The sequence below is a fragment of the Tachyglossus aculeatus genome, chromosome 7 (assembly GCF_015852505.1).
Source record: "Tachyglossus aculeatus isolate mTacAcu1 chromosome 7, mTacAcu1.pri, whole genome shotgun sequence".
Lineage (NCBI taxonomy): Eukaryota > Metazoa > Chordata > Mammalia > Monotremata > Tachyglossidae > Tachyglossus > Tachyglossus aculeatus.
In genome coordinates this window covers 42,333,580-42,361,446 of record NC_052072.1, presented here as the reverse complement: position 1 = coordinate 42,361,446, position 27,867 = coordinate 42,333,580, and the positions used below count along the sequence as shown (strand labels likewise).

The following is a 27,867-nucleotide window of genomic DNA, read 5'->3' as shown; positions in this document are numbered from 1 at the left end:
TTGAGCAATACCATAATTTTACAGGGTTTGTTAGAACAGGTTGATGAAATTAATTCAAGGCTGATAAATGGTGAATGTGAATTTTTCTTGATTTTATTACTAAAGGACTTGTAGTTTGATCTTGGAATATTCTATAAAGTTCTGGTCACCCCTTTAAAGGAAAGTGAGTTTGGAAAAAGGATTTTAATATAGTTGTTGCAAGTAATTTTCCTTGCTGTTGTATCCTCAGTAAGAAGTAGTTGTACTATGACTTTGGAAGTAAACACAGTTGCTTTTCTTATTGCTTCTCTTTAATGGCTGTATAAGATGAAGAAGATAGGAAACTTTTTTAGCAGGCCATATGTGTCCAGTAGGCTATGTGCTCATGTGGATGGTGTTTTAATGTGGTGGTGATATTTTATTTTGTATTAGCATGTTAATGTTGCACCATATATAGCATTCTAGATAATGACAGTGGTGTCTCAATTACCAAATACTACAGTTGAACCTTGTAGTTTAGATTAGCTGCAGTACAGGTGATGTGTCCTTTAATGTCAGGGACCTGATAACCACAAAATGTGAGTCAGAAATGCTCAACCCAGAAGATGAGAACACTAGAAAATAGTTTTATTTTAGGTAAGCTCTCTACCCTAAACTCAGTTATGTTGGTAAATGCGGGAAAAGCTTGTTATGTGACTAATGGGACCATTTTTGTGGGGTTTCAAATAATATTAATTGTGGTATTAAGTGATTACTACATGCCAAGCACTGTGCTAAGCACTGGGTTAGGTACAAGATCATCAGGTCCCACATGGGGCTCACAGTCTAAGAGGGATGAATAGGTATTGAATGCCCATTTTGTAGATGAGGGAACTGAGGCACAGGTAAAAAAAAAAAAAAAAAGAGACTTACCCAAAGTCACACAACATGTAAGTGGCAGAGCTGGGATTAGAACCCAGGTCCTTTGACTCACAGGCTTGTGCTCTTTGCACTAGACCACACTGCCTCCCAAGCTGGGGACAGACCTACCATAAAGGACAGGTTTCCAGCATGTAGTTGGCCTTTGCTTTAGCAATTGCTTCTGATGGCAGTTCTGGCCCCATGGCAAATATCCAGTGATCCCTGAAGCCAGAAGGTGTTGGGAAAAGCCTCAGCCTTCAGGAACTGGGCACTAGTGAAGGGGAGAGGCCTCCACAATAGCCCTGGAACTAGGTGTGGGGGTATTTATTTATTTTATTTGTACATATTTATTCTATTTATTTTATTTTGTTAATATGTTTTGTTTTGTTCTCTTGTCTTCCCCTTCTAGACTGTGAGCCCACTGTTGGGTAGGGACCATCTCTATATGTTGCCAACTTGTACTTCCCAAGTGCCTAGTACAGTGCTCTGCACACAGTAAGCGCTCAATAAATACGATTGAATGAATGAATGAATGAAAAAGCCCTACCCCAGAGCTAAAGCAGGGGGTGGGCCGGAGCTGACATAAAAGGGAGAGAAGATCCCTGAAACTACTGTGGTGTTGAGTAGCAGCCTACTGTATCCAAGCAGCTTCCAACCCAACCAGAAATATTCGAGTGACCCCATCGTTAACCCACAAGATATGGCCGACAGACTAGAGCAGGGTAGGAGTGGGTCAAAGCTGGAGGCCAGGAGGGCGGATGAGGGAGGACTTATGTGATCTCCAGCCAGGAATATCAGTGGGGATGGCACAAACGTTTTACTTTTGTGTTGAAGTTATCCCACTGTTGACTCCCTGTGTGGGAAGCAGCCACCTTAGCCAGTGGTGCAGTAACTGATACAGAGGAGAAGAAAGAGAAAGAAGAGAAGGAGCATGGTGTAGTGGATAGAGCACATGCCTGAGAGTCAGACGGTCATGGGTTCTAATCCCACCTCTTCCACTTGTCTGCTGTGTGGCCTTGGGCAAGTAACTTCACTTCTCTGTGCTTCAGTTACCTCATCTGTAAAGTGGGGATTGAGACTGTGAGTGCCGTGTGGGGCAGGGACTGGTCCAACCTGATTTACTTGTATCCCTCGCAGTACTTACTACAGTGCATGACACAGAGTAAGGGCTTAACAAATACCACAATTATTATTATTATTAGAAGCTGCTAACTTATCCTTCACATTCCTGTGTTGCAGCAGCAGCTGTTGACTCCTCTCCCATCTTGTTGGCCAACAGCTTTTAGAGATGGTTGTATAAAGGCCTCAAGTTTGTGACCCTCCAGCACTAGATCACAGCATACCTGTGGCTGTGGTTTCTCAGTGAATAATGCTGTGTGACCATGGGCAAGTCACTTCACTTCCGCTATCCCTCAGTAACCTCATCTGTAAAAGGGGATTAAGACTGTGAGCCCCAAGTGGGACAGGGACTGGTTTACCCTGATTTACCTGAAACCACCCCAGCACTTAGTTCAGTGCCTGGCACATAGTAGATGCTTAACAAATTCCACAATTATTATTTTATCATTATCACTGTTAGCATTTAAATACACAGTTGCTTCTACAATCCCAAAGTGATTTTTATTCAACAGCTGTTTATCAAAATGTCTTATGATTTGAGTAATTATTTATAAAATAATAATATTTAAATATTAATCTGTTCAGAAAATATCACGAATCAGAGTAGATAGGTAGTGCTGATGGTTGGCTTGCCAGGAAAGCATCGTATGCCTTCTGATCCATTTGCAGCACCATATGTTGTCAGTTTTAACAAAATATAGGACTGTTTCACCTTTGTGACATCATTATTCTTGTGATATGGCTTGTGAATGACCTGAATTGGGTGCTCTGTGGACCTATATTTTCCATTTTTAATTGCCATCACTGGGTAGGAAGTTTGGGCTTGGTCAAAACAAGCCTATACTATGGCTTCCAGCAAATGTGTTCGTTTGTGGATCTGGAAAGGAGCCTAAATTTTGCATGGGGCAAACTTAAATACCAACCTAGTATTTTCAGGGAGTAATCCATCCAGAAAAAACGTTATATTGGGAGCAATATGCCACTAGTCCTGCCTGCCTGCGAGCCTGCCCCGTGAATCCCTGGCATTCACATGTGTGCCTAGTAAACAGCATTTCAGACCTTTTCAACCTTTATTTCTTTTCCCCAGTCCATGTAACCAGTGACCTCAATGTGGTTTCCAAGATCCCTTTAGACTGTAAGCTCATCAAGGGCAAGGGACAGGCCTACCCACCTTGTTGTATTGTATTATCCCAATCATTTAATAGTGCTCTGCACAAAGTAAGCACTAATGAGTACCACTGATGATGATGATGATGATCAAAAAAAACTGGTGGAGGAAAGATGCCTGGTGTCCAGCCCTCCCATGCAGTGGCTAAAAATTCCGATAGATCCTTGGCCAATTAATAATAAAAATTGTGGTATTTAAGACATGTACTGTGCACCAAGCATTGTACTAAGGACTGGGGTAGATTCTGTTCCTCCCTCCATGCTTGCAAGTGTCTCCTATCAGTTGACAATTCAGCAGCTGCTTGGTTAGCCTTCTGCCATTGAATCCAAGTTGTGATTTGCTTTGCCTCAGTGCTTGTAAAGGTTTTTTTATCACAATTTTTGAGCGCATACTCTGTGCATAGAACTGTACTAAACCCTTGGGAGAAAACAGATTTGGTAAACATGGTCCCTGCTCACAACAATGCTACAGTCTAGAAGAGCTAATTGGACTCCAATCAGCTTATTTGGAGGCAACATTGCCACGGTAAGAGCAGGGTACTGGGAGTTAGGGAATTTACGTTTTAGTCCTGGTTCTGCAACTTGTTTACTAGGTAACTTCAGGCGAGCCACTTAACTTTTCTGTGCTTTAGTTTCCTCATCTATACAATGGGGACTCAGTTTCTCTTTTCCCTCCCTTTTAGATGGTAAGTCCCATGTGGGATAGAGACTGTGACCAGTCTAAAGATAATGTCACTACCCCAATGAGTTAACAATAAATACTATTTTTAGTAATAGTAGTAGTAACTGAATCTGGTTTGCTCTTATTAGGACCCTAGAACATGACAAAAATCCTCGGTGATCTGAGAATTGATTTACTTCCCAGAATCTTTGGGGCTGGCAAAATCCCAGAGTTAAGCCAAACCTCATGCTGCCAATAAGTACAGACCTCACCAGTGTAGTCTTGGACAGGATTAAGTCCTAGCCTATTCCCCAGGGCTGCAGGTTGCTAAATTATGGTTGACTTATTGTTTCTAGCTCTCTAACACCTAGCCATCTTTCAAATTGAGCCAAAGCCGCATTCTGATGTATGATGCCAGGAGGCCTTCCCAGACTGAGCCCCTTCCTTCCTCTCCCCCTCATCCCCCTCTCCATCCCCCCCATCTTACCTCCTTCCCTTCCCCACAGCACCTGTATATATGTATATATGGTTGTACATATTTATTACTCTATTTATTTATTTATTTATTTTACTTGTACATAGCTATCCTATTTATTTTATTTTGTTAGTATGTTTGGTTTTGTTCTCTGTCTCCCCCTTTTAGACTGTGAGCCCACTGTTGGGTAGGGACTGTCTCTATATGTTGCCAATTTGTACTTCCCAAGCGCTTAGTACAGTGCTCTGCACATAGTAAGCGCTCAATAAATACGATTGATGATGATGATGATGATGATGCCAGAAACTTCACTGTATGAGGAAGCTGAACTGGAAGGGTGGAAAATCGGACATTCTATCCCAACTCTGCTAGTGAATTTCTCAGAGAGAGGCAAATTGAGATGGTGGAGAAGGTGAAGTGAGTAGCAACCAGGCCATTTAGACAAATGCTGGGTCAATTCCTGGGGCAGGTTTCTGCATAAATAATAATAATATTAATATTAATAATAATAATAATGGCATTTGTTAAGCGCTTACTATGTGCAAAGCACTGTTCTAAGCACTGGGGAGGATATAAGGTGATCAGGTTGTCCCACATAGGGCTCACAGTCTTAATCCCCATTTTACAGATGAGATAACTGAGACACAGAGAAGTTGTGACTTGCCCAAAGCGCACAGCTGACAAGTGGCAGAGCCGGAATTAGAACCCATGATCTCTGACTCCCAAGCCCGTACTCTTTCCACTGAGCCACGCTGAGTTCCCAATGATTTAGCCACTCTTTGGATGGCCTATATGAGGACTGGTCCATATCAAGCAATCATTGGAATTTATTGAGCGCTTACTCTGTGCAGAGCCCTGTACCAAGCACTTGGGAGAGTATAATACAATAGAGTTTGTAGACATTATCTCTGCCCTCAAAGAGTTTACAATCTAGATGAGAAGACAGTCATTGAAATAAATTACAGATAGGGGAAGCAGCAGAATACAAACATACGTAAGTGCTGGGGGTAGGGTGAGTATCAAAGTGCTTAAGGGATTCAGCCCCAAATACATAGGTGTCACATAAAAAGGGTGATTAGGATGGGGAAATGAGGGGAACTATTCCATAATATCCTTGGAAATCTAGTAATTTCCCTGGAGATAATAATAATAATAATGGCATTTATTAAGCACTTACCATGTGCAAAGCACTGTTCTAAGTGCTGGGGAGGTTACAAGGCAATCAGGTTGCCCTACAGGGGGCTCACAGTGTTAATCCCCATTTTACAGATGAGGTAATTTAGGCACAGAGAAGTGAAGTGACTTGCCCAAAGTCACACAGCTGACAATTGGCAGAGCCGGGATTTGAACTCATGGCCTCTGACTCCAAAGACCGTGCTCTTTTCCACTGAGGCACACTGCTTCTCAATGGTATTGGAGATCTAGTTCATTCATTCATTCAAATACATTTATTGAGTGCTTACTGTGTGCAGAGTAGTGTATTAAGCACTTGGGAAGTACAAGTCGTCAACATATAGAGACGGTCCCTACCCAACAATGGGCTCACAGTCTAGAAGGGGGAGACAGACAACAAAACGAAACATGTAGACAGGTGTCAAAATTGTCAGACAAATAGAATTAAAGCTCTATGCACATCATTAACAAAATAAATAGAATAGTAAACATGTACAAGTAAAATAGAGTAATAAATCTGTACAAATACATATACATGTGCTGTGGGGAGGGGAAGGAGGTAGGGCAGGGGGGATGGGGAGGAGGAGAGGAAAAAGGGGGCTCAGTCTGGGAAGGCCCCTTGGAGGAGGTGAGCTCTCAGTAGGGTTTTGAAGGGAGGAAGAGAGCTAGCTGGGCGATGTGTGGAAGGAGAGCATTCCAGGCCAGGGGAAGGATGTGGGCCGGGGGTCAATGGCGGGACAGGCGAGAACAAGGTACAGTGAGTAGGTTAGTGGCAGAGAAGCAGAGGGTGCAGGCTGTGCTGTAGAAGGAGAGAAGGGAGGTGAGATAAGAGGGGGCGAGGTGATGGAGACCCTTGAAGCCGAGAGTGAGGGGTTTTTGCTTGATGCATAGGTTGCCAGGCAGCCACTAGAGATTTTTGAGGAGGGAAGTAACATGCCCAGAGTGTTTTTGCACAAAGATAATCCGGGCAGAAGAGTGCCCAGCCCTAGACAGAAGGAGCAGCATGTCCTGGTGGATAAAACACAGGCCTGGGAGTCAGAAGGACCTGGGTTCTAGTCTGCTGTGTGACCTTGGGCAAGTCACTTCACTTTTCTGAGCCTCATTTGCCTCATCTGTAAAATGGGTATTACAACTGTGAGCCCCATGTGGGACATGGACTGTGTCCAACCTGATTACCTACTATAGCGCTTAGACTTAGTACAGTGCCTGGCACATTATAAGTGCTTAACAAGTACCATAATTATTAATTATTAACAAATACCATTTTTTAAAAATGAGTGAACCTGAACCCTCAGGTGTCCTACAGCTGATCTGATCTTTTGACAAAGTTTTATCTGGTCCACTCCAATCCAAACCTTTGTCCTGTGGGACTATTCCAAACCAGAGGTTGGGAGTAATGGATGACCTGTGGCTTATTGATGCTTGAAGAAGATGTGCCTTCAGATGTGACTTATAGGAAGTCACTTTTCCATACCTCTTTTCCCAGGGATGATCTTTACACTATAAATGAGATACAAATGAAGTTATTGTCCTCTGAAAACCCATCCACAACCCAATAAGTACCTCTGGTAATCAGTGCCTTAGGAAAAAACAGAGGATATGTGTGTGTGTGTGTGTGTGTGTGTGTGTGTGTGTGTGTATAATAATAATAATAATAATAATAATAATGGCATTTATTAAGCACTTACTATGTGCAAAGCACTGTTCTAAGCGCTGGGGAGGTTACCAGGTAATCAGGTTGTCCCACGGGGGGCTCACAGTCTTAATCCCCATTTTACAGATGAGGTAACTGAGGCCCAGAGAAGTTACGTGACTTGCCCAAAGTCACACAGCTGACAAGTGGCGGAGCCGTTATTTGAACCCATGACCTCTGACTCCAAAGCCCGTGCTCTTTCCACTGAGCCACGCTGTCTGTACAATATGTATAGCTATTTCTGTCTATTTCAATATCATCAATTTTAGTATGAATGTTTAGTGTGAATGTTGACTTTGTTTTGCACGTGGGTAACTTCACAAATATTATGTAATGGTGATGAAGATGGAGTGAATTTCGTAGCAATACTATTTCAGGAACATTTAGAGACAGTATTACTGCACAGTTAAATTGTCTTAGTGAATTGAAGCAGGGGGCTCGTTGTGCATGATTCTGAAGCTTTTGGAACCTGGGCTGGGATCCTCTCTGTTTTGTAGTGTGACAAACTTCTATGGAAGTGATTAATATCACAGACAGAAGTATGACTTCAAGCCGGTTGTAAGCAGATAAGTAGGGAATAAGCAGATAATTTACCATTTTGTACTTTAGACCTTTCAAATGAAGTACTGAAAGTAGCTGTATTCCTCAAATAAAGTTCCTTCAGTTCTGGAATAAATTCTCCCCCCCTCCTCACTCACAGATGATCCTTTGGTAAGAAAAAAAAAGGCAAGGGTTAAGAGTGTGTGTGTGAGTGTGTGTGTGTGTGTGTTTTCCTCCTTGAGGTTGTCCTCTATCTTGAATAAGGGTAAGTCATCAGGATATGAAGTAATCTCCCTACAGGTAATCTTGATCTTAGTGCAGTGTTCCATGTGCACTTTCCCCTTCAGTGTTTGGACATGAAGTATGGCAGAATTCTACTTGTACTTAAGCAGATATTTACGGAAGTTTAAAAAAAAAAACTTGTCCGATTGTCGGACTTAGTCCCTTTAGATAAGCATCATTCTTTTTTTTAATTTTTTTTTTATTTCTCTCTTAAACCTTTAAATGGATCAAAGCCCTTAGCACTAAGTTCTTCAGACAGCCCCAGGCCACTATGGCTCAACTCATGAAGGTGAAGCAAAGAGTCATAGAGAAGAGCAGACTGTTTCTAGTTGGAGACTTTTTTACTGCCGTTTGTCGTCATTTTTAGAGCATCTCATTAATATAGATGAGTTTTAGGTTGGCAAATGAAGACGACATCCTATAAGCAAAGTCTGACCCAAAATTCAGAAACTAATTACTAGGTAGAGTCGGAGAACAGCAAAGGGTTGTCAGAGATTTTTGAGCAATTTTCCACCCATTTGCCCTAGGCTTAAAATCATTAAATCCTATAAGAACTAGTACTTTTCCTGGTCATTCATTTTTATGTTAGCTTCTGGAGTAACTCAGGAGTAAGGGACTTCTAATCTAGATGCTCTCTTTTTGACATGCTATCTGGCCACAGATTTTCCAGAGTAAGCATAATATTTTAAACTTTGGTGCAGTCATCTTAGAGAGATACTGGGTATTGGTGTCAATTGCGGGTTGAGAAGTCACAAATTGAACTCAAATATCAAATGTTAATTAGCTCGTAGTTGCATGTATGAGATTGTGTAGCCATCTGCGGGAAAATTTGCTTTCTTCTTATAAAATGGCATTTCTTTAAAACATAAATTCCAGTATTTGGCAAGAGATAAGACAAACTGGTATGCAATTGCACATCCTCAATCATTTTGTTCTGCAATGCTAAACTTTCTTTTTCTGGTTTGCCTTGTATCCATCAGTGGTATTTATTGAGCACTTAGTTTGCACAGAACATTGTACTTAAAAGCTTGGGAGAGTATAGTAGAACAGAGTTGGAAGACAAGTTCCCTGCCCACAGTGAGCTTACAGTCTTAATGCATTTTTAAGTTAAGAAACTTAAAGTAACCATGAGAGGTACCTAAGTGAATAAATGTAAGGAACATCTCCACAGGAGAACATCCTGCCTACATCTAGCCTTTCTAAGAAACATGGGGCTCTACTCTCTCCATTCAAGTCATAACCTGCTAGCAGATTTGACTCATATGGACTTCCTGAACTTACCCATTCTCCTGCTATTCATATTTCAGAGAGTTGGGGTAATGGTGATGATGATGATAATGATAGTAATAATAATTATTGTACTTGTTCAGTGCTTTCTATGTTCCAAGCACTGGGATAGATACAAGTTAATCAGTTTGGGCACAGTCCCTATCTCACATGGGGCTCACAGTCTAAGTTGGAGAAACATAATAGAGGTAGAACAGGTACTGAGTCCCCAATTTACAGGTGAGGAAACCGAGGCACAAAACAGTTAAATGACATCTTGAGCAAGGTCACCCAGCTGGCAAGTGGCAGATGCAGGATTAGAACCCAGGTCCTATGACTCCTAGGCCTGTGCTCCTTCCACTAGACTACCCATTCTGGGGGAAGAGGACGCAGACTAAATGAACATTTATGTGTTTCTTTTTCAATTTTTTTAAGCCAGTACCAAAGACGAGATTTAAGTGTTCATTTATCTTTTCTGGTGAGCACGGACTCTTCCTCTAGATCGTCACTTCAGGTTTAAACACCAGCCAGGCCCCACAATGCCAAAGCCCTTGCAGTGTATCAGCTCTTCAGAGAACAAGCTTCTTACTTTTTAGTTAAAGGTTCAGGCAGGTCTGACCCCAAATTTATTTTGACAAATGCACTGAGATCTTCTGTCCTGCTTTCTGACACCACCCCCCCACCAGCCACCAGTCCTGCTTTCCCACCTTCTGATTCTACTTTCTGACTAAAATTGCTGTTTTTTAATGAGTCAGGGAGAGAGAGAAGGATGAATAGAGATATACCCCTCTATTTTCTCCAGGTAGCAGAAGGATTTCTTTTAACATAAATGCAAGGGAGAGTATTTGAATTGATGTATTTACTCCTGTAAAATCTAAGCATTTTAATACCATCGTCTACTTGGTCATTACAAAAAGCTTCTCTTTTTCCATAAGTTTCAGTTTCTGGCTATGGAACATATTCCCTGGCTGTACAATGCTGCCCAACTCAACCGTTGTTCTTGCTGTAGTGGGAAGCAACTTAGTTGTATAATTATAGAAAATGAGTTAGTTTTGCAAATGTGTAGAGGGATGGAAAGGAATGACAAAGTGAGTCTTTACTGTGCGTGCCATACTTATTCTTAAAACTGAGATCGGCAGCTGTCTGGAGAGAGACACAATTGTCTAGACTAGCAATGGCAAAGGAATGAAGAAGCAAATCTTTCTACATGAGCGGTGCACTTATCCTTAAAACAGGGATCAGCAGCTGCTGGGTAAGAGTCCTTCAGGGCACTGTACTGTGTGTTCCTTTCCTAAAACAATATCAAAGATCTGTTAAGAGAAGGAACTGGTTTTGCTTCACAGGTCCCCTCTTCCCCTCAGTTCTTTGGGGTAGTGTTATCTCCCAACATGCACAGCCTTAACTCTCTAATTAGCCCTGCAGGTATTCTCTAAAGAAACAAGAGTTTGTAGTCACAGTTTAAAGAGGAATCGTGTGCAGATGTTTACAGAAGGTCAGAGGGCAGCCCTGTTGTGACAGCCAGGTGGTACTGGCACACTTCTTTGGGGAGGGGAGGATGTCAGGAGGGAAAGCTGATATAGCTTAGGGGGTGGAAGTGAGTCAGAAGGCTGACCTCAGTACGCCTTGCTTTCTGATGATTTGGTAAACTCATGCCGGAATTTGTTGGGCAAGTGGTCTTTGACAAGTTTAGGAACTCTGAACAGCCCACCTAGTCCATCCCTTGGCCTCAGCGAGATTCCAGTCTCTCAGAGCCCTAATGGTGTTTACACTAAATTTTACTCTGACAAAAATAAATCTTAAGACAGAACTGAGCCAAATAATTTCCAATCGCTTCATAATTTGTCTGGGGTTGATTTTTAGTTTGGATTTAACGAGACCTTCTGACTTTTATTTTTGTCTCACTTCTGTTGTGGCACTTCTGCCCGGAGAGGGTGGGGAGTCAGGAAGTGAGGGGAAATGAAAAATCAATCGGTTTGCTAACAAATCCAGGAAAAGGTCATGTTGGGGAGAGCTGATAAAAACTAAATAAAAAATTGGGGGAATTATTATGAATTACAGACATTCATGTTATCCTTGACTTTGTGGCCATAGACCACAAAGGTGTTAGACAAGTGGAGTATGTGGGGTTTGTTTTTGTGTGAGTAGGCTAATATCTCCCCTTTTAAATAAAACCTTAAACCCTGAAAACCTTGTGCTTTGCCCTTTTGTCACTGTTCCTCTGGGATCCTTAGCAGGTGACTTAAAGAATCTCACAACAAGGAATGTGTCTAACTAACATTGTACTTTCCCAAGTGCTTAATACAGTGATCTACACACAGTAAGTGCTTAATATATTACCATTGATTGATAAAAGCGATTTGGGGTTATCAATTAAACTTCAGTGCATTAAAGAAAAATAGTGGAAAGGAACTGAGAAGGAGCTGTTAGCAAATACCCAATAATAATCAAATTAGCCTGTGAGAGTATTTCAAGGATTAGATTGATCTGTTTTTGTTTTTATTTCCAGATGGTGATTTTTTTCTTGTTTATAGCAGCTTGTGTTTATCTCTTTTTGACCCTTTACCCAGGGCAATGTTAATTGTCCAGGACTGCATTTTGGAGTTTTAAAAAAGTGCAAGGGCTGTTTATATCAAAGAACCAAATTTTTTGTTCAACTATGACAACTTGGTTTTGTCAACTTGCCATCCACCAACTCCTAAATGCCAGTTTGAAAATTCTGGCACTCAGGGATTCTTGAAACAGTGCTAAACTTCTGGAACTGTTTTTCTCTCACTCCTTCTCAATCATTGATCGATCAATCAGTGGTATTTATTGAACACTTACTGTGTGCATAGCACTGTACTAAATACCCTGAGCTGTTTCAGTGAATGATCAATGCAGATTTTTTTTTTTTTTCCAAAATCAAATCAGAAGCCTCAGAAGGCTAGAAGATCTGGCTTAACCACCTAATTCACAGAGGCACACCTACTTGGTTGCACCATCATTTTAATCGTGTTGTGAATCAGGTTTGGGAAGGTGGAGTTGTCAGTTTATTGTGTAGGTAACAGTAGCAGGCAAGGTACAACATAGTATTTTTCTCAACTGCTGAAAGGAAGACTATTTCTTTTGATGCAAATGTTCCAGTCCCCAAATCTTCTCCTCTCCCCCACATCACTCCTTCCTCCTTTGAAACACATTAACACTCAAACCAACAACAGTCTCTAGAACCTCTCTGGAAGTACTGTGCAAATAGATGAGGTTAGGAGTTCTCTCTGCTACTGATCCGGGACTGCTTCTCTGCCGCTGTCTGCACACGACTTTTCCACTGTTTTAGGAACAATCTTAAGGGCCAGCCTTTCCTTTTCAGGAAGGAGAAATTAAAAAAAAAAGTCTCACACATCCACCGTTGCACCATTATGCTGATTCTTACCTAAGCTCTGACTCTTATTTTCCCTTTGGCTTCTGGGGTTCCCTGAAATGTGAATAACATTCACTGAAAGCCAGATTCCTATAGCATGTGCTTCCAGACCTGAACTCAAAAATCAGTAGAAATAACAGTTCTCAGGTCATTTTTTCCTGAGCTGAAGACTCTCAGCCACCCCTACAAAGACACTAACAAGTGAGCCAACAGCTACATCTGTTTTGCTGCAAAATGTCAGGTGATTTGATTAGGCAGACCTGCACCCCCAACTCTTCCCCTTCATTGTGATTAAGTAGTTCTCTGTCAGTATTTCTGCTTTGTCCTGAAGCACTCTACGTCTCTTCCCTTGGAATAGTCCGGAGCCATCTGATACACTTAACTACCAGAACAGCCAAGCATTTAAAGCCAATAAGAGTAGTTTTCTTTTGCTTGGGATTGCTTTTGTGATTATCAAAGACATTGGCAAAGCTGCATGGTAATAATTTGTCATTGGGATGCTGAGATTTGCCCACACCTCCCAGGACATTCAGGTCCCCAGGGCCTTATATGATGACCCATCCGTTCATCCAAGATTGGGCCTGCTTCTGACCTCAGATTCTGAGTCCCTAGTTCCATCCCCTAGAGAATTCAGGGACTCCCATGGGGTTGATCCAGGTGAATTTTCAATGTCTGAGCAGGTGAAGGGTTGAGTTTAGTTCTGCAACTGATATTGGATCATCTAAAGTAGAAGGAGGGTAGGTCTGTGTACCCCTGAGACTCGCCTTTAACCATAACCTTGATGTGTAGGGATCAGCTGTCTAACTTTAACCTGGTCTTGGAGGACCATCATGACCCAAGTGATGGGGAAGCTCAGATGTTTGTGAGAGGAGCCAAATCAGGAATCTGGATTAGAAGTTTGATTCTGGTCCCTGTGCCCTAGGAAGTGAGACAGTAGTCTCTATAGGAATGCAGAGTTGAAAGAAAAATGCAGAGTTGAACAGAAAACAACCGAGGTGGGCTGTTTACTGCACTTTGGCTGAAGGCATTGCAAGAAAGACTGCACTAGTGGTGTGAAGAGTGGGCCAGGTCAAAACAGGAATGTTAGAAGATAGCATGCTGCTTGTACTTCTATCAACCATTCTCTCTTACTGCTGACCCCTTGCCCATGTCCTCTCTCTGGCCTGGAACTTATTTCCCCTTCATATATGACAGACCACCACCCTCTCCACCTTCAAAGGCTTATTAAAATCACATCTCCGCCAAGAGGCCTTCCCTGATTAACCAATCTTTTCTCCTACCCCCTCTCCTTTTTTTGTGTCACTTATGCCCTTGTACCTTTAAGGTACTTGGTATTCACCCCACCCTAGCCCCACCACACTTATTCAAATCTGTAATGTATTTATTTTAATGTCCTTAAGGGTAGGGAACATGTCTGCTTACTCTGTTGTATTATACTCTGCACCCATTAAGTGCTCAATAAATATCAATGATGGATCCACATCTTGCTAACCTGCACTCTCCTTTCATCTGGCCCCACCTACAAAGGAAACAGATTTATATTGTTAAACTATTAATGATGGGAGCTAACTTGCTTAAGTTACCTTCTCCTAAAAGTCCTGGAGATGATGATGATGATGATAAAAATAGTGGTTGTATTTGTTACGCTGTGTCAAGCACTGTAGTAAGCAGTGGTTGGTTAAAATTAAGCATCTTACCAATATACTATATGAGCATAAGCATTTTAGATATGACACAGTGCCTGTCCTACACGTGGCTCACAACTAAGAGGAAGGGACACTAGGTATTTTATTCTCTAAACTGTAAGCGCGTTATCGGCAGGAAATGTCTGCTAATTCTGTTGTACTCTCCCAAGTTCTTAGTTCTGTGCTCTGCATATAGTAAGCATTCAATAAATGCCATCGAATTTTTCAGATAAGGTAAAATGAAGGAAGTTAAGAGAAGTTAAGTGATTTGTCCAAGGTCAGACAGCAGGCAAATGGTGGAGGCAAGATTAGAATTCAGGTCCTCTGATTTTCAATAATAACCCTATATGACTGTTGTTTGCTTTGGAAGCCTCACCAGGTTCCTTGATCAGACCACTTACAGTCTAACAATTGTACTGGTGAACTGGTTTTACCTTCTGTCCACCCTGTCACAACTAGCTGAAACCTAACTGCCTGGAGGGATGAAAGGCCATAGTTTGTTGGGTACATGGGACATCACGCTCCTTTGAGGGCCAGAAAATGAAGAATGATGTTGTATCTGAGTGAAGGTGCATGAGAAGCAGTGTAGCTCAGTGGAAAGCGAACAGGCTTGGGAGTCAAAGGACGTGAATTCTAATCCTTCCTCCGCCACTTGTCTACTGTGTGACCTTGGGCAAGTCACTTAACTTCTCTGTGCTTCAGTTACCTCATCTGTAAAATGGGGATTAAAAGTGTGAACCCAATGTGGGACAACCTGATTACCCTGTATCCACACCAGCGCCTTGAACAGTGCTTGGCACATAGTAAGTGCTTAACAAATACCATAATAATAATATTAAAAGGAGGCACAGTGTAATTTTTTCATTGAAATTTATCCATGATTCCCAACATGCATGGCCCTACATTCACATTTTCCCGGGGATTTTTTTTTTTTAGGAAAGGATGGAGAGAATTGATATAAGAAAGCTGTGTTGCATCAAAAATCTAGCCTACAAATACAGTGAAACAATTCATGCCTATCCTTCTAGTTTTGCAGAGAAATAAATTAAAAAAAAATTAAGGCACACCTTACCTCCAAGAAACCATTTTCCTCATAGCCTCCTTAGCTTTGTGTTATAGAATAAAAAGAAAAAAATAAAGTTGGTATTCACTGTTGACGGCACTACCATCCTTCCCGTCTCACAAGCCCGCAACCTTGGTGTCATCCTCGACTCCACTCTCTCTTTCACCCCTCACATCCAAGCCATCACCAAAACCTGCCGGTCTCAGCTCTGCAACATTGCCAAGATCCGCCCTTTCCTCTCCATCCAAACCGCTACCCTGCTCGTTCAAGCTCTCATCCTATTCCGTCTGGACTACTGTATCAGCCTTCTCTCTGATCTCCCATCCTCATGTCTCTCCCCACTTCAATCCATACTTCATGCTGCTGCCCGGATTGTCTTTGTCCAGAAACGCTCTGGGCATGTTACTCCCCTCCTCAAAAATCTCCAGTGGCTACCAATCAATCTGCGCATCAGGCAGAAACTCCTCACCCTGGGCTTCAAGGCTCTCCATCACCTCGCCCCCTCCTACCTCACCTCCCTTCTCTCCTTCTACAGCCCAGCCCACACCCTCCACTCCTCTGCTGCTAATCTCCTCACCGTGCCTCGTTCTCACCTGTCCCGCCATCGACCCCCCGGCCCACGTCATCCCCCTGGCCTGGAATGCCCTCCCTCTGCCCATCCACCAAGCTAGCTCTCTTCCTCCCTTCCAGGCCCTACTGAGAGCTCACCTCCTCCAGGAGGCCTTCCCAGACTGAGCCCCTTCCTTCCTCTCCCCCTCGTCTCCCTCTCCATCCCCCGCATCTTACCTCCTTCCCTTCCCCACAGCACCTGTATATATGTATATATGTTTGTACATATTTATTACTCTATTTATTTGTTTATTTTACTTGTACATATCTATTCTATTTATTTTATTTTGTTAGTATGTTTGGTTTTGTTCTCTGTCTCCCCCTTTTAGACTGTGAGCCCGCTGTTGGGTAGGGACTGTCTCTATATGTTGCCAACTTGTACTTCCCAAGCGCTTAGTACAGTGCTCTGCACACAGTAAGTGCTCAATAAATGCGATTGATTGATTTGTGATTCACTGGTGGTGGTCCATCTTCTCATGTCTACTCTAAAGACTGTGTGCTTTCACTATTCTGATATAAAACTAGATGAAATAAAATTATCTTCACTTTCCCACTGTTACAAGGTGAATAGGAATAAAGAAGAGATATGAGCACCCCAGTGTCAGGAATGAGTTTTGCATATATCGATGTAATTCCTAGTCCTATTCATGAAGTAAGATTATCTGTAAATTAATTATATATTTCAGTGAGGAACTAATAATCAGAACAACATAATCCTTTTCAAAATAGAATTTTCAGCTTTCTTCTGAACAATCAATTAATAGCATTTATTGAGTACTGTGTGCAGAGTACTGTACGACACACTTAGGAGAAGCTGCATAGCTTAGTGGATAGAGCATGAGTCTGCGAGTCAGAAGGTCATGGGTTCATTCATTCATTCAATCACATTTATTGAGTGCTTACTGTGTGCAGAGCACTGTACTAAGCACTTGGGAAGTACAATTCAACAACAGAGACAATCCCTGCCCATAACGGGCTCATGGTCTAGAATGGATTCTAATCCCAGCTCCACCACTTGTCTGCTGTGTGATCTTGGGCAAATCACTTAACTTCTCTGTTTCTCAGTTACCTCATCTGTAAAATGGGGATTGAAATTGTGAGCCCCACGTGGGACAGGGACTGTGTTCAACCCGATTTGCTTGTATCCTGCCCAGCGCTTAGTACAGTGCCTCGCATACAGTAAGCACATAATAAATGCCATTATAAATATAAAATACAATGCTACAGAGTTGGAAGACGTGTTCCCTGCTCATTTTGAACTCACAGACTAGAGGGGACCAGGATGTTTTTAAATTCACTATTTAAAACTTTCACTAGGGGCCAGTATGTTTCTAATTCAATTTACTATTATGTTTGCCTCTTGTTTCTTTCACTCCCTTGCCACTGAATCCAAGCCTCTTTTGCATTTGTCTTTCAAGCTGGCTGGTGATTTCCCCCAAGTACTCCTGTTCTCTCCTCTTTCCTCCTTCCTCTTTATTCTCCCAGCTGGCCTGCGGCACTGTGGCATCACCAGCCAACCTTCCAGAAGTAAAATGGTTGGGTGGGACCTCTAGGGGCCTGGGAGAACCACAGGGAGTGGGCGAGCAGTGTGTAGGAGTGATGAAAGGAAACTAAATTCCCTTGGCAGTGAGAGCGGTTTACTTTTGTCCCTGGCAAGGGCAAGGCTATGGTGAGACCTTAATCACATCTGGTGCCTCAGCTTGTAAATATGGTTTGGCATGTCAGTAGTCTGAGGGACATATGTGGTACTTGCTTTGGAAGTCTAATCAGAATCCTTGAACTGGCCTCTTACAGTCTAGCAGTTCTGGAGGTGAAATGGTTTGCCTTCAGTTACCAGAGATTTTTAAAGACTGGGATTTTGATTCTTCATATTCATGAAGACCTGCTTTGCCCATACATGATGGCAGTAAGAGTATGTGCTGTCTTCCCGCCGCTCCCTACAACCCACTCCTGAGGACTTTGTGAACAAACACACAAAAGCCCTTTTGGTTGTTTGGAAGAGGGGGTACTAAATGAATCCAAGGAGTCATATAATAGTCATATAATAGGGAACTAATCCTGGGGTTGCCAACTCTTTTTTTGGTTTCTGACAGTAGACATGAATATGAAGGTGAGTATGACTAGGAGGAAGGACCTCTCCTGACATCTCCATCTCCCTCCTCCTTACAACTGCCTATACCTGGTCCTGTCAACACCTGCCGGGCCTTATTTTGACTGGAGGTTTGGGGACAGGATTAAAAGTGGCAGCATAGTGTAGGAGAAAGAGCAGCACGTCGAGGAACTGGAGGACCCCAGTTCAAGCCTCAGCTCTACCACTAGCCTAATGTGTAACCTTGAGCAAGTCACTACCCACTATGTGCCTCAGTTTCTGCATTTGCAAAATGGGGATAATAATACTTTCACTATCTTCTAGGGCTGAGGACAAAAATAAGACAATGTAAAAGCAATTTGGGAGTGTGTGCTATATGAAATAAAAATATTCAAGGACTCTTTAAACTTTCCATTACAATGACAGGCCCAGAAAGCAATGTTTTCTAGATGACTTGGAAGCTTGGAAAGTGTCTTTTTAAAAACTGACATCTCATTCCTTATTGAACATCAGTGTTCTGTTAGTCACTGATTGGGACAGATAATTCAGTATAGCTGCATTTCTCTGTTAACTTCCATGCCCTGTTGTCCCACCAATTATTTCAAACCTTTAATTCCCTCCCAGAGCCCCTAGTATCCTCTCTCACACCTGATGACTTTGTCAACTACTTTGTTGACAAATGCGCAAGTGGGTTCCCAAAGTCGCTTCTCACCTCCACAGATCCCACCCCTCTCCACTTCTACTCACTCATCCTTCCCAAGTAGCTCTCAAAAGGAGATGGCCTGACTGTTTTCAGAATCCAATCCTTCTTCCTGTGCATCCAACCCTATCCCTTCTCACCTTCTAAAAACTCTTGTGGCCAGCCTTCCCTCACAGGATTCCATCACCAACTACTCCCACTCTGATTATTCCATTTCCCTCTGCCTTCAAAACTTCCCCAAGCCTCCCCTAGCCTAAAAAAAAAGAATGATGAACTCTGGATCCAACTGCACCATCCAGCCATCACCCATCTCCCTTCTATCATTCAGGTCCAGTTTGATCAGACTGGTTGTACACACCCACTGCTCCTGCTTCTTCTCCTTCAACTACTTTCTTGACCTTCTATAATGCAATTTGCTCCCTTCACTCCACTGATTGCTTTCTCCAAGATTACCAGTGACCATCTCCTTGTCAAATCTAGCAGACTCAACAACACTGTTCTAATCATCCTCAGTGTCATGATACTCTTTCTTCTGGAAACACTAATCTTGGTTTTACTGACTTTTCTGTCAATCAATCAATCGTATTTATTGAGCGCTTACTATGTGCAGAGCACTGTACTAAGCGCTTGGGAAGTACAAATTGGCAACATATAGAGACAGTCCCTACCCAACAGTGGGTGTCCTGCTCATCCTCCTGCCTCTCTACTCAATCCATCTCAGTTTCTTTCACCTGACAATGAATGCTCCTGTTCTCGCCTCCTTTCACCAGACCCACAACACTTATGTACATATCCTTATACTCTTCCATTTCCTCTATCTGTAATTTATTTTAATGTCTATCTCCCCCTCTAGACTGTATGCTCCTTGTGGGCATGGATTGTGTCTACCAGCTTTATTGAACTGTACTCTCCCAAATGCTAGTACAGTGCTCTGCTCAGCACTTGATAAATACCATTGATTGACTGATAGTGCTCTCCACACAGGTGAAGTTTAATTTGTGTTTAAAAGGCTTCTGAACTTACCAATTCAATTTAAAAAAAGGTTTCCTCATCTGGAGGAAGCTTAGGGTGTAAAAATGTAGGGATGTGATCTATTTATCATCCAGTACCTCAACTAATAATAGCTGGCTTGAAAATGCCCCCAGATACCTTCTCAAAGACACTTTGGAAAGTCCCCATCTTTCTTAGCCTTGCACAAGGGCTCTGGATTCCCCAAATCCTCCTTAGGACTAACACAGTGGACTGTTTCCTAAATAACTGATATAGATATGAGAAACTAAGCTGTGGGGGAATGAATGATCATTTTTAACTTTTTCTCTTCTAGTTAAATATTGTACTAAATTTTTATAGGAAATGTGTTAGATTAATGTAAATATCTGGCTCATATGTACATACCTTTAAATTTTAAATTATTTATATTAATGTCTGCCTCCCTTCTAGATTGTAAGCTCATTATGGGCAGGGAGCATGTCCATTGATTCTGCTGCATCAGCACTTAGTACAGGGCTCTGCATATAGTAAGTACTCAATAAATATCATCGGATTAATTGTCTGAAAACATGGTTTAAAATTAGAGTCCCCCACTGTACTTTTCAGATGTCTGTGACATTCACTCCATTTCAGGGAACTCTTTTAGATCTGCTTAGCTCTTTTTTTTTTTTTGGAATGGTATTTCTCAAGAGCTTACTCTGTGCTAAGCACTGTACTAAGCATTGGGGCAGTTACAAGCTAATCAGGTTTGGCACAGTCCCTGTCCCACATGAGACTCACAATCTTAATCCCCATTTTGCAGGTGAGGGAACTGAGACCCAGAGAAATAAAGTGACTTACCCAAGGTCACAGAGTAGACAAGTGGAGGAGCCAGGAGTAGAAGCTAGGTTCTCGTGTTGGTTTTGGGAGATGGTTTGGATAGAATTTCATGTGATAGAATCAGTGATCATTCAACCAATGGTAGTTATTGACCATTTTCTATATGCAGGGTACTGTACTAGATGCTTCAGAAAATATAGAGTAGGTAGACAAATCTGTGCCCTCAAGAAACTTACAATCTTGTGAGTGGAATTTTTTTTCCTGGAATTATTTCTCCAAAACTCTATTAGGTAAAGACCACTTCAAAATCCTCAGCTCCTGTCACCTTTGCTTTCATGCCTTTTCAAATGTTGTAACCTTTGAGGCAGTTTATGTAACAAGCCCTTGAGTAGAACTAGGCTCTCATATGCATCTGGATAATAATTATGTATGTTATAAGCACTACTATGTACTAAGCACTGGGATAAATTGAAAATAATCAGATTGGACACCCTGATCTTCAACAATATTAAATGAGTACTTACTGGAGATACAGTCCCTTCCATCTAGTTGGGGAAGATAAGGAAGATAATGGGGGAAGATACCAAGTGCTTAGTATAGTGTTCTGCACACACTTCTAGACTGTGAGCCCGTTGTTGGGTAGGAACCGTCTCTATATGTCGCTAACTTGTACTTCCCAAGCTCTTAGTACAGTTCTCTGCACACAGTAAGTGCTCAATAAATATGATTGAAAGAATGAACAGTAAGTGCTCAATAAATATGACTGAATGAATAAATAAGCAGACATAAATTACAGAACATATAATGATAGGTAAAATAATAATAATAGGTATACAAGTGATAGACCACAAAAGTGAACAGTTAATTAGATAACAAATACACCTACATCCATGGACAAACACACACACACACACACACACACACACACACGATTGCTGAGGTGATTTAAATAGTGACATGATCAATCAGTCAGTGGTATTTATTGAGTTTACTATGTACAGAGCACTTTACCAAGCATTTGGGAGAGCACAATACAACAGAATTAGCAGGGACATTCCTTGCTCATAATGAATTTACAGTCTAATACTGTAGGAAGGAAGGTATTCATCAGGGAATGCTTTTTGAGAGAGGTGACTTTTTAAGAGGGCTTTGGAGGGTCAGTGAGATGTGTATTCATTCAATCATGTTTATTGAGCACTTACTGTGTGCAGAGCACTGTAATAAGCACTTATAATAGTAGTTATGTTATTTGCTAACCACTTACTATGTGCCAAGCAGTGTTCTAAGCACTGGGGCAGATACAAAATAAACAGGTTGTCCCCCGTGGAGCTCAGTCTTAATGCCCATTTTACAGATGATGTAAGTGAGGCACAGAGAGGTGAAGTGACTTGCCCAAGATCACACAGCAGACAAGTGGCAGAGCCAGGATTAGAGCCCATGCCCTCCAACTCCCAAGGCCATTCTCTTGCCACTAGGCTATGTTGCTTTTTTTTCCACTTTGAAAATTTGATTGGCAGGAGAGTTCTATATAAGGGAAAAAGAATGAGCAGTGATTAGGAGATGGTAGTCCCAAGCAAGGTATCGTTGGAACATTAGCTCGGCAAGACCTGGGGTTAAGTGGAAGAGGAGAGTGAATTGATTTGAAGAAGACAGCTGGCAGGTCCATGCTCTCATTCCAATCCCCTGAAGGGAAAGAACAGACCTAGACATATGTGGAGAAAGTTGTGTTAAGGGGTGGATTTTTGGCATTATAGTGCCCCTGTGCCAAGCTCTGTTTTGTCCTGTGGACAGCACAAATCTCTTAGGCGTGTGAAACATGCAATAGGCCCGATTCTAGCAAGAGTACTTTATGACCCCTGAACAAGGAAACTGTCAGTATTGGTTTCATCTCTCTCTTCCCCTTCTCTTGTCATTACTAGTTATTCAGAGACACTCTCATTTCCTTTTCCACTCCCTTGTGGAAATCTCCAAAATGACACTTTTGTCACAAAAATAGTAATGGTGGTGATGACTTTTAAACCTTAATGTGATGTAATAATAATAATGGCATCTGTTAAGCGCTTACTATGTGCCAAGTACTGTTCTAAGCGCTGGGGTAGATGCAAGGTAATCAAGTTGTCCCATGTGGGGCTCACAGGCTTCATCCCCATTTTACAGATGAGGTAACAGACACAGAGAATTTAAACGGAGGAAAGAGTGCTATAAGCTTTTAAGATATTTTAGTGAAAGGCTGGGGAATGAGGACTTGTGAATTATCCCAGTTTTACAGATTACTCCCATTGTGACCCTAAGCATTTTTCTGTCTGAGTCAGAGTTTCTTTATCTGAAAAAATGGAGATAATGACACTTACTTACCTTTCTAGTCAGTTGTGACAATTAATGAATGTAGGTTAAAGCTCTTTGAGATCTGTAGATAAACCCCACAATGGGTAATGACAGACCATTTTTATAGTTGTTTTACTATGATTCCATCACATTTGCATAAATGCATATTTACATTAGATTCCTACCTTAATTTTGAAAAGAAGAATTATCAGATGGATTTAATTAGATCATTTGTGACAATGCATATGGTAAGTAGAAATAAATCTAACTACTGGTGAACACTTAAATACATTTTGAATTAGTGATGAAGGTTAATTTCATTTTGAAAACACAATACTCTTACATGAATGAGAGGTTTCACTACTCCCATAGTCCCCACCTCCAACAATTGACTTGGTAGATAGAATTGGTCCAACTTTAGAACATAAGCTGAGGGTACTGAGTTTATGATTTGTGTAAAACGGCACTCTTCACTAAATGATACTTTATCTAAACCCCTTAGGTAATAATCTGATGGGGTTGCTTTACTAAGAGAGAATAAGGAAAATTGGTTTGGCTTGATTAGTTTAGATAATTGGGCCCATGACGAAGAGGGATTTCTGTTTAACTTTACAGTGGAATCTTGAGAGGTTCCTGGTAATGTGCTTTTATTTTTCCATTCTGGGTCTCTATGGCTATCTTTCCCCTCCCCATCTAACCAAGTCAGATACATTTGCCTGGTACTCTGAGGAGAAAAAAAACTGGGGGAGTGGGGTTAAGCAGCAATGAGGTTATCTGTGAATTTGGGGAGCAGTTAGAGGTAGCATTCTGCTCATTGTGGGCAGGGAATATGTCTGCTGATTCTGTGGAATTGTACTCTGCCCAGTGCTTAGTACAGTGTTCTGCACAAAGTAAGCACTCAATGAATTCCATTGAGGATGATGATGTTCCCCAACCCCTTACTATAACCACTCTAGAATATGTATAGGACACTGTGGCTGTGCTTTGTTTAATTTCCTTTGCAGTCCAGTCTTACCTCCTCTAGTGATTGAAAAAAAAACAATATAAAGGCCTATGCAGGCATTTAATTGTATAGTTGGGTTTTTTGGAGATTGATTTTTGTTATTGTAAACCAGACTAAGGTCATTTTTCCCCATGAAAAGGATATATTTTGATTTGGGAAAGATGGAAAAAAAGCTTCTAGTAGCTTTGAGAATCATGGGTATGAGGGCTCTTCTGTTGCACCTTAGAGGAGCACTTTGAATATTCAAGTAGAAGTAATTTGCTAATTCATTAATTCAGAGCATAATTGCTTTTGGGGAAGATTTTTTAGTCAGTGGTTTGAAGTGGAATTTTTGAGGAGGACCCTTCTGAGCTCCTGGGTTCTAATCCCAGCTCCATCACTTGTCTGCTGTGTCACCTTGGACAAGTCACTTCTCTGTGCCTCTGTTTACCTCCTCTGTGTAATAGGGATTGATCCTGGAGCACCTTATGGGGCATGGACGGTGTCCAACCTGATTATCTCATGCCTAGAACAGTGCCTGATGCATAGTAAACACTTAACAAATATCAGAACAGAAAAAGCAACCAAAAAAATACATTTAAAGATAAGGAAATGGTGGTCCAGAGAGGTCAAGTCTGAGGTCAGACATAAAGTAGCAAAACAAGACTGAAAATTTAGGTCCACTGACTCCTATTCCATTAACATGTTTTAGGGCTCTGTTGTACTGTTGTGTGTTGACAACATATTTCAAGATCCAGGACTTTGATTTCAATTTTCAATGGCCCCAGTACTTTTTTTTTTAATAAAATATATGCATGGGTTTTTATTCTTGGTTTTCCATCTCTGTAAGTTGCATAAATATAAAGGGGAAGTAGATATTGAGATATGAGTCTAAATGAATTGAATGAATTGCCTAAAAATACTTTAAATGTGGGGTAATATACTTACAATAAACACCAAGCTTCAATTACTCATGTGTGAACTAGGGCCAACTTTGGTCTTAACATATATATATATACACACATGCATGCTTAGAAGGTAAAAGTCAATGACCTCTCACCTATGAGACTCATCGGTTTATTTTCCTTAATTAGATTTCCAACACTATAGACAGAGGTATAACTGTCATTGTTTTTGCCCAACCTGAATACATTTTTTTCACTCCGTGAATAGAAATGTGTTCTAGAAACTATTAAGGCAATTTAACACAATGAAGCATTTGTAAGAATTACATTCATTAATAGAGATTGTCAAGTACAGCTTTCAAGGTTGATTTCATATTTCAAACTTCTAAGGAGGTGTTTCTGATATTCACAACTAAGTACCTGATTTTAGCAAGCAAAAACTCATGTTTTCTGAGGACTTTTGTAGTATTCATTTTAGTGTGTTTCATTTTTATACCAACAAAGATTGCCATTAAACCAGCCTTTCAAAATGGAACAGTCTGTGTTGGCACAATGCAAAACATGCAGGTGTCTCTCTTGCATGAGACTAGAGATGGCAAAGGGCAAAATGCTTAATCTGGTGCTGAGTACTTGTTGCCTCTCATGGGTTAGGATGCAGGAAATGTGACCTGTCTCTCTTGAGAGCTTGTTGTCCATCATTGCATGTGCTTGTATTTATTTTTAACCCTGCTTTTAGTTAAGAACCCCCCCCCCCAAAAAAAAAAGCTTCACCTGGGTTTGTATTTAGTTCATAAGAAACTTTCTGAAATGCTTCCATGATTCTCTTGGAGGCATCGTTGTTTTTCTTAAAAGAGATTACACTTTCTTATGAAAGGGCAGGGGAAAGTTGTACTTTTCTCTGTCTCTTTCTCCCTCTCTCTTTTTTTTTTTTAAAGATTGGTGATAAGGAATTCTAACTACTTAATGAGATGGGAGAGGCTTCACTCCATTGGAGTGGAGGAGTCCAGGTGGAAGTTTGATGGATTGGACAGGTAAAGTGAAGAGTCCCGCCCCCTTCATGCCTATAGTCGGGTATATATGAGGGAACCTTAAATTATGCAGAGAGAGAGAAAGAGAGACTTGAGTTCTGTTATCTTCCTAGTAGATTCATATTTTAAGGGTCTTAGAGGGGGTGGGGGGGGGTTGCCAAAATCCTGGAGCCAGAAGAGAGGACAGCGGCACTGATCAATCTCACTGCTAACATGTTGTACCTGGAAAACAATGCCCAGACTCAATATAGCGAGGTAAGGATTTTAGATTTTAGCACCTAATTTAGAGTTGCTTTCTTAACTAGCCATTTATAGTTTTTCATCACCAGTGATGCATCAAGGCTAGCTTTATGGAATTTTTTGTTTTCATTTCTCTTTTTGCAGTAAATTAGAAACTTCCAGTATGTGAGGAAATGCAGGAAAGAGATGCAGGCAATTTAGGGATGATTTTTATATTGTTGTAGAAACATAATAAAGGGGAAGCAGAAAAAAATCATTTTTCATGGGAATTGTCTGACAAACCAACTTGTGTTGCACAGGCACACAAATCCCCACAGACTGGGTGTTCTTGAACTAGTAAGATAGTTTTGCCAGCTGCATCATAACCTTTAAGTGCTTTAATCCCCAGAATTCCTTCATTCTAAAGTATAAAAATTTGGAAGGTAAACCCAAAATGAACTACTCATTCTGTGTCCCTTTGAAATGAAATGAATCCAGGTGAACCCAGGTTCCTTCAGAAAAGATTTCAGTGTCCACATTTGGAGGCTGTCTATTTTTTTCCACTTAGAAGTAAAATTACCTTATGTATTTGCCTGTTTATACAGTAATACTTTCATTGTAAGTCACTTTATCACTCTGAAGATCAAAAAGATTTATTAGTTAAAGAATGAATGATTTGTGTATATAATCTTCTCAAACATATTTAACATCCACTAAATATTTGATTGATTGAAATCAGTGGAAGAAAAAGCCCATCTATTGCCAGGCTTTGAGGAAGTTTCCTGGGGTTGAGGGAGGTCTAACAATATTAGTTTACATTCCACAGAATAGAGCAGCTGTGTTGACACTAATCAGATTGGAGGGAGGGGGAGATGGGGGAAAGTTCAGTGTTTCAGATGAAAATGCACACAGCTAATGCTTAGGATACTAGATTGTAGCAGAGTAGCTGAGCCGTTTAAACAAAACAAACCAACAAACAAAAATATTCCCAGAGCAGGGATCAGAATGCAGAAAACAAAAGTAGTAGAAAGAAGAACGGCAAGTTACTGCCCAGGAATATTGAATAGGCTGATGTTCAGGCATCTGAATTATGTAAATACAGGAGAGGAAATGTTGCGTTTTCTAGAGAATGAATGGGAAGTGTCAATTTTCTTTTTAAAAAAATCTCTTGTTGAGATGCTTATTTTGCCTTAGTTTAAAATGTTATTGAATGAGCAAAGGGCTTTTGAGGCATTTGGGCTGCAATGCTTTGAAGCCCAATTTAGCTCCAATACATATAAGTAATGGAGATGAGCGCTCACTGAACAGTAGAAGGCAGAAGTCTATCTTATCTTTGCTGAGATTGACCAGAGAAGGACATAGTAGTGTTATTCTTCATGCACTGTTTAACATTCAGTATTTATAGACAGGATCAACAGATTGTACTTTAAAGTGTTGGATCCAGGAGTGTTTGAGTATAAAGTGGTGCATTTATCAACTTTCAAAGATGTTTCTTATTGCTAAATGGTGGTGGGGTAAGCGGAAGAGAGGGTGGGAAGCATCACTTGTGATTGAGATTATATGTATCTTTAAAGTTGAGTGACTCATTTTATGTTATATCAATTTCACAAGGGAAAACTGTGAATGCATCAGTGCTTTGTCCTTTAGAATTGAAGTGAATGTTACCTTTTATGGTGGCAAAGCATAGTTCAGATTGGAATGAGAGTGTAATATTGTTCTTGAAAATCTTTAACTTTTGTTTGAGTATTCACCCATTTAAGGAACATTATATGGCGATGAGTTCATAGAAGGGATTTCAAAT

At 41.1% G+C, this 27,867-nt stretch overlaps 1 protein-coding gene across 3 annotated transcripts in view; it reads left to right on the top strand.

The window, feature by feature from the left end:
- Positions 1–27,867, top strand: part of TP63 (tumor protein p63) — a 352,304-nt gene that overhangs the window by 231,445 nt on the left and 92,992 nt on the right. Inside the window, exon 1 of one of the 3 annotated variants that reach the window (XM_038749336.1) lies at positions 25,992–26,102. The exons of the other annotated variants lie outside the window; for them this stretch is intronic. Coding sequence (XP_038605264.1) covers positions 26,061–26,102 — 42 coding nt within the window. The 5' untranslated portion in view covers positions 25,992–26,060. Of the gene's footprint in view, positions 1–25,991; positions 26,103–27,867 lie in introns of those variants that run through there. 3 annotated transcript variants of the gene reach the window in all.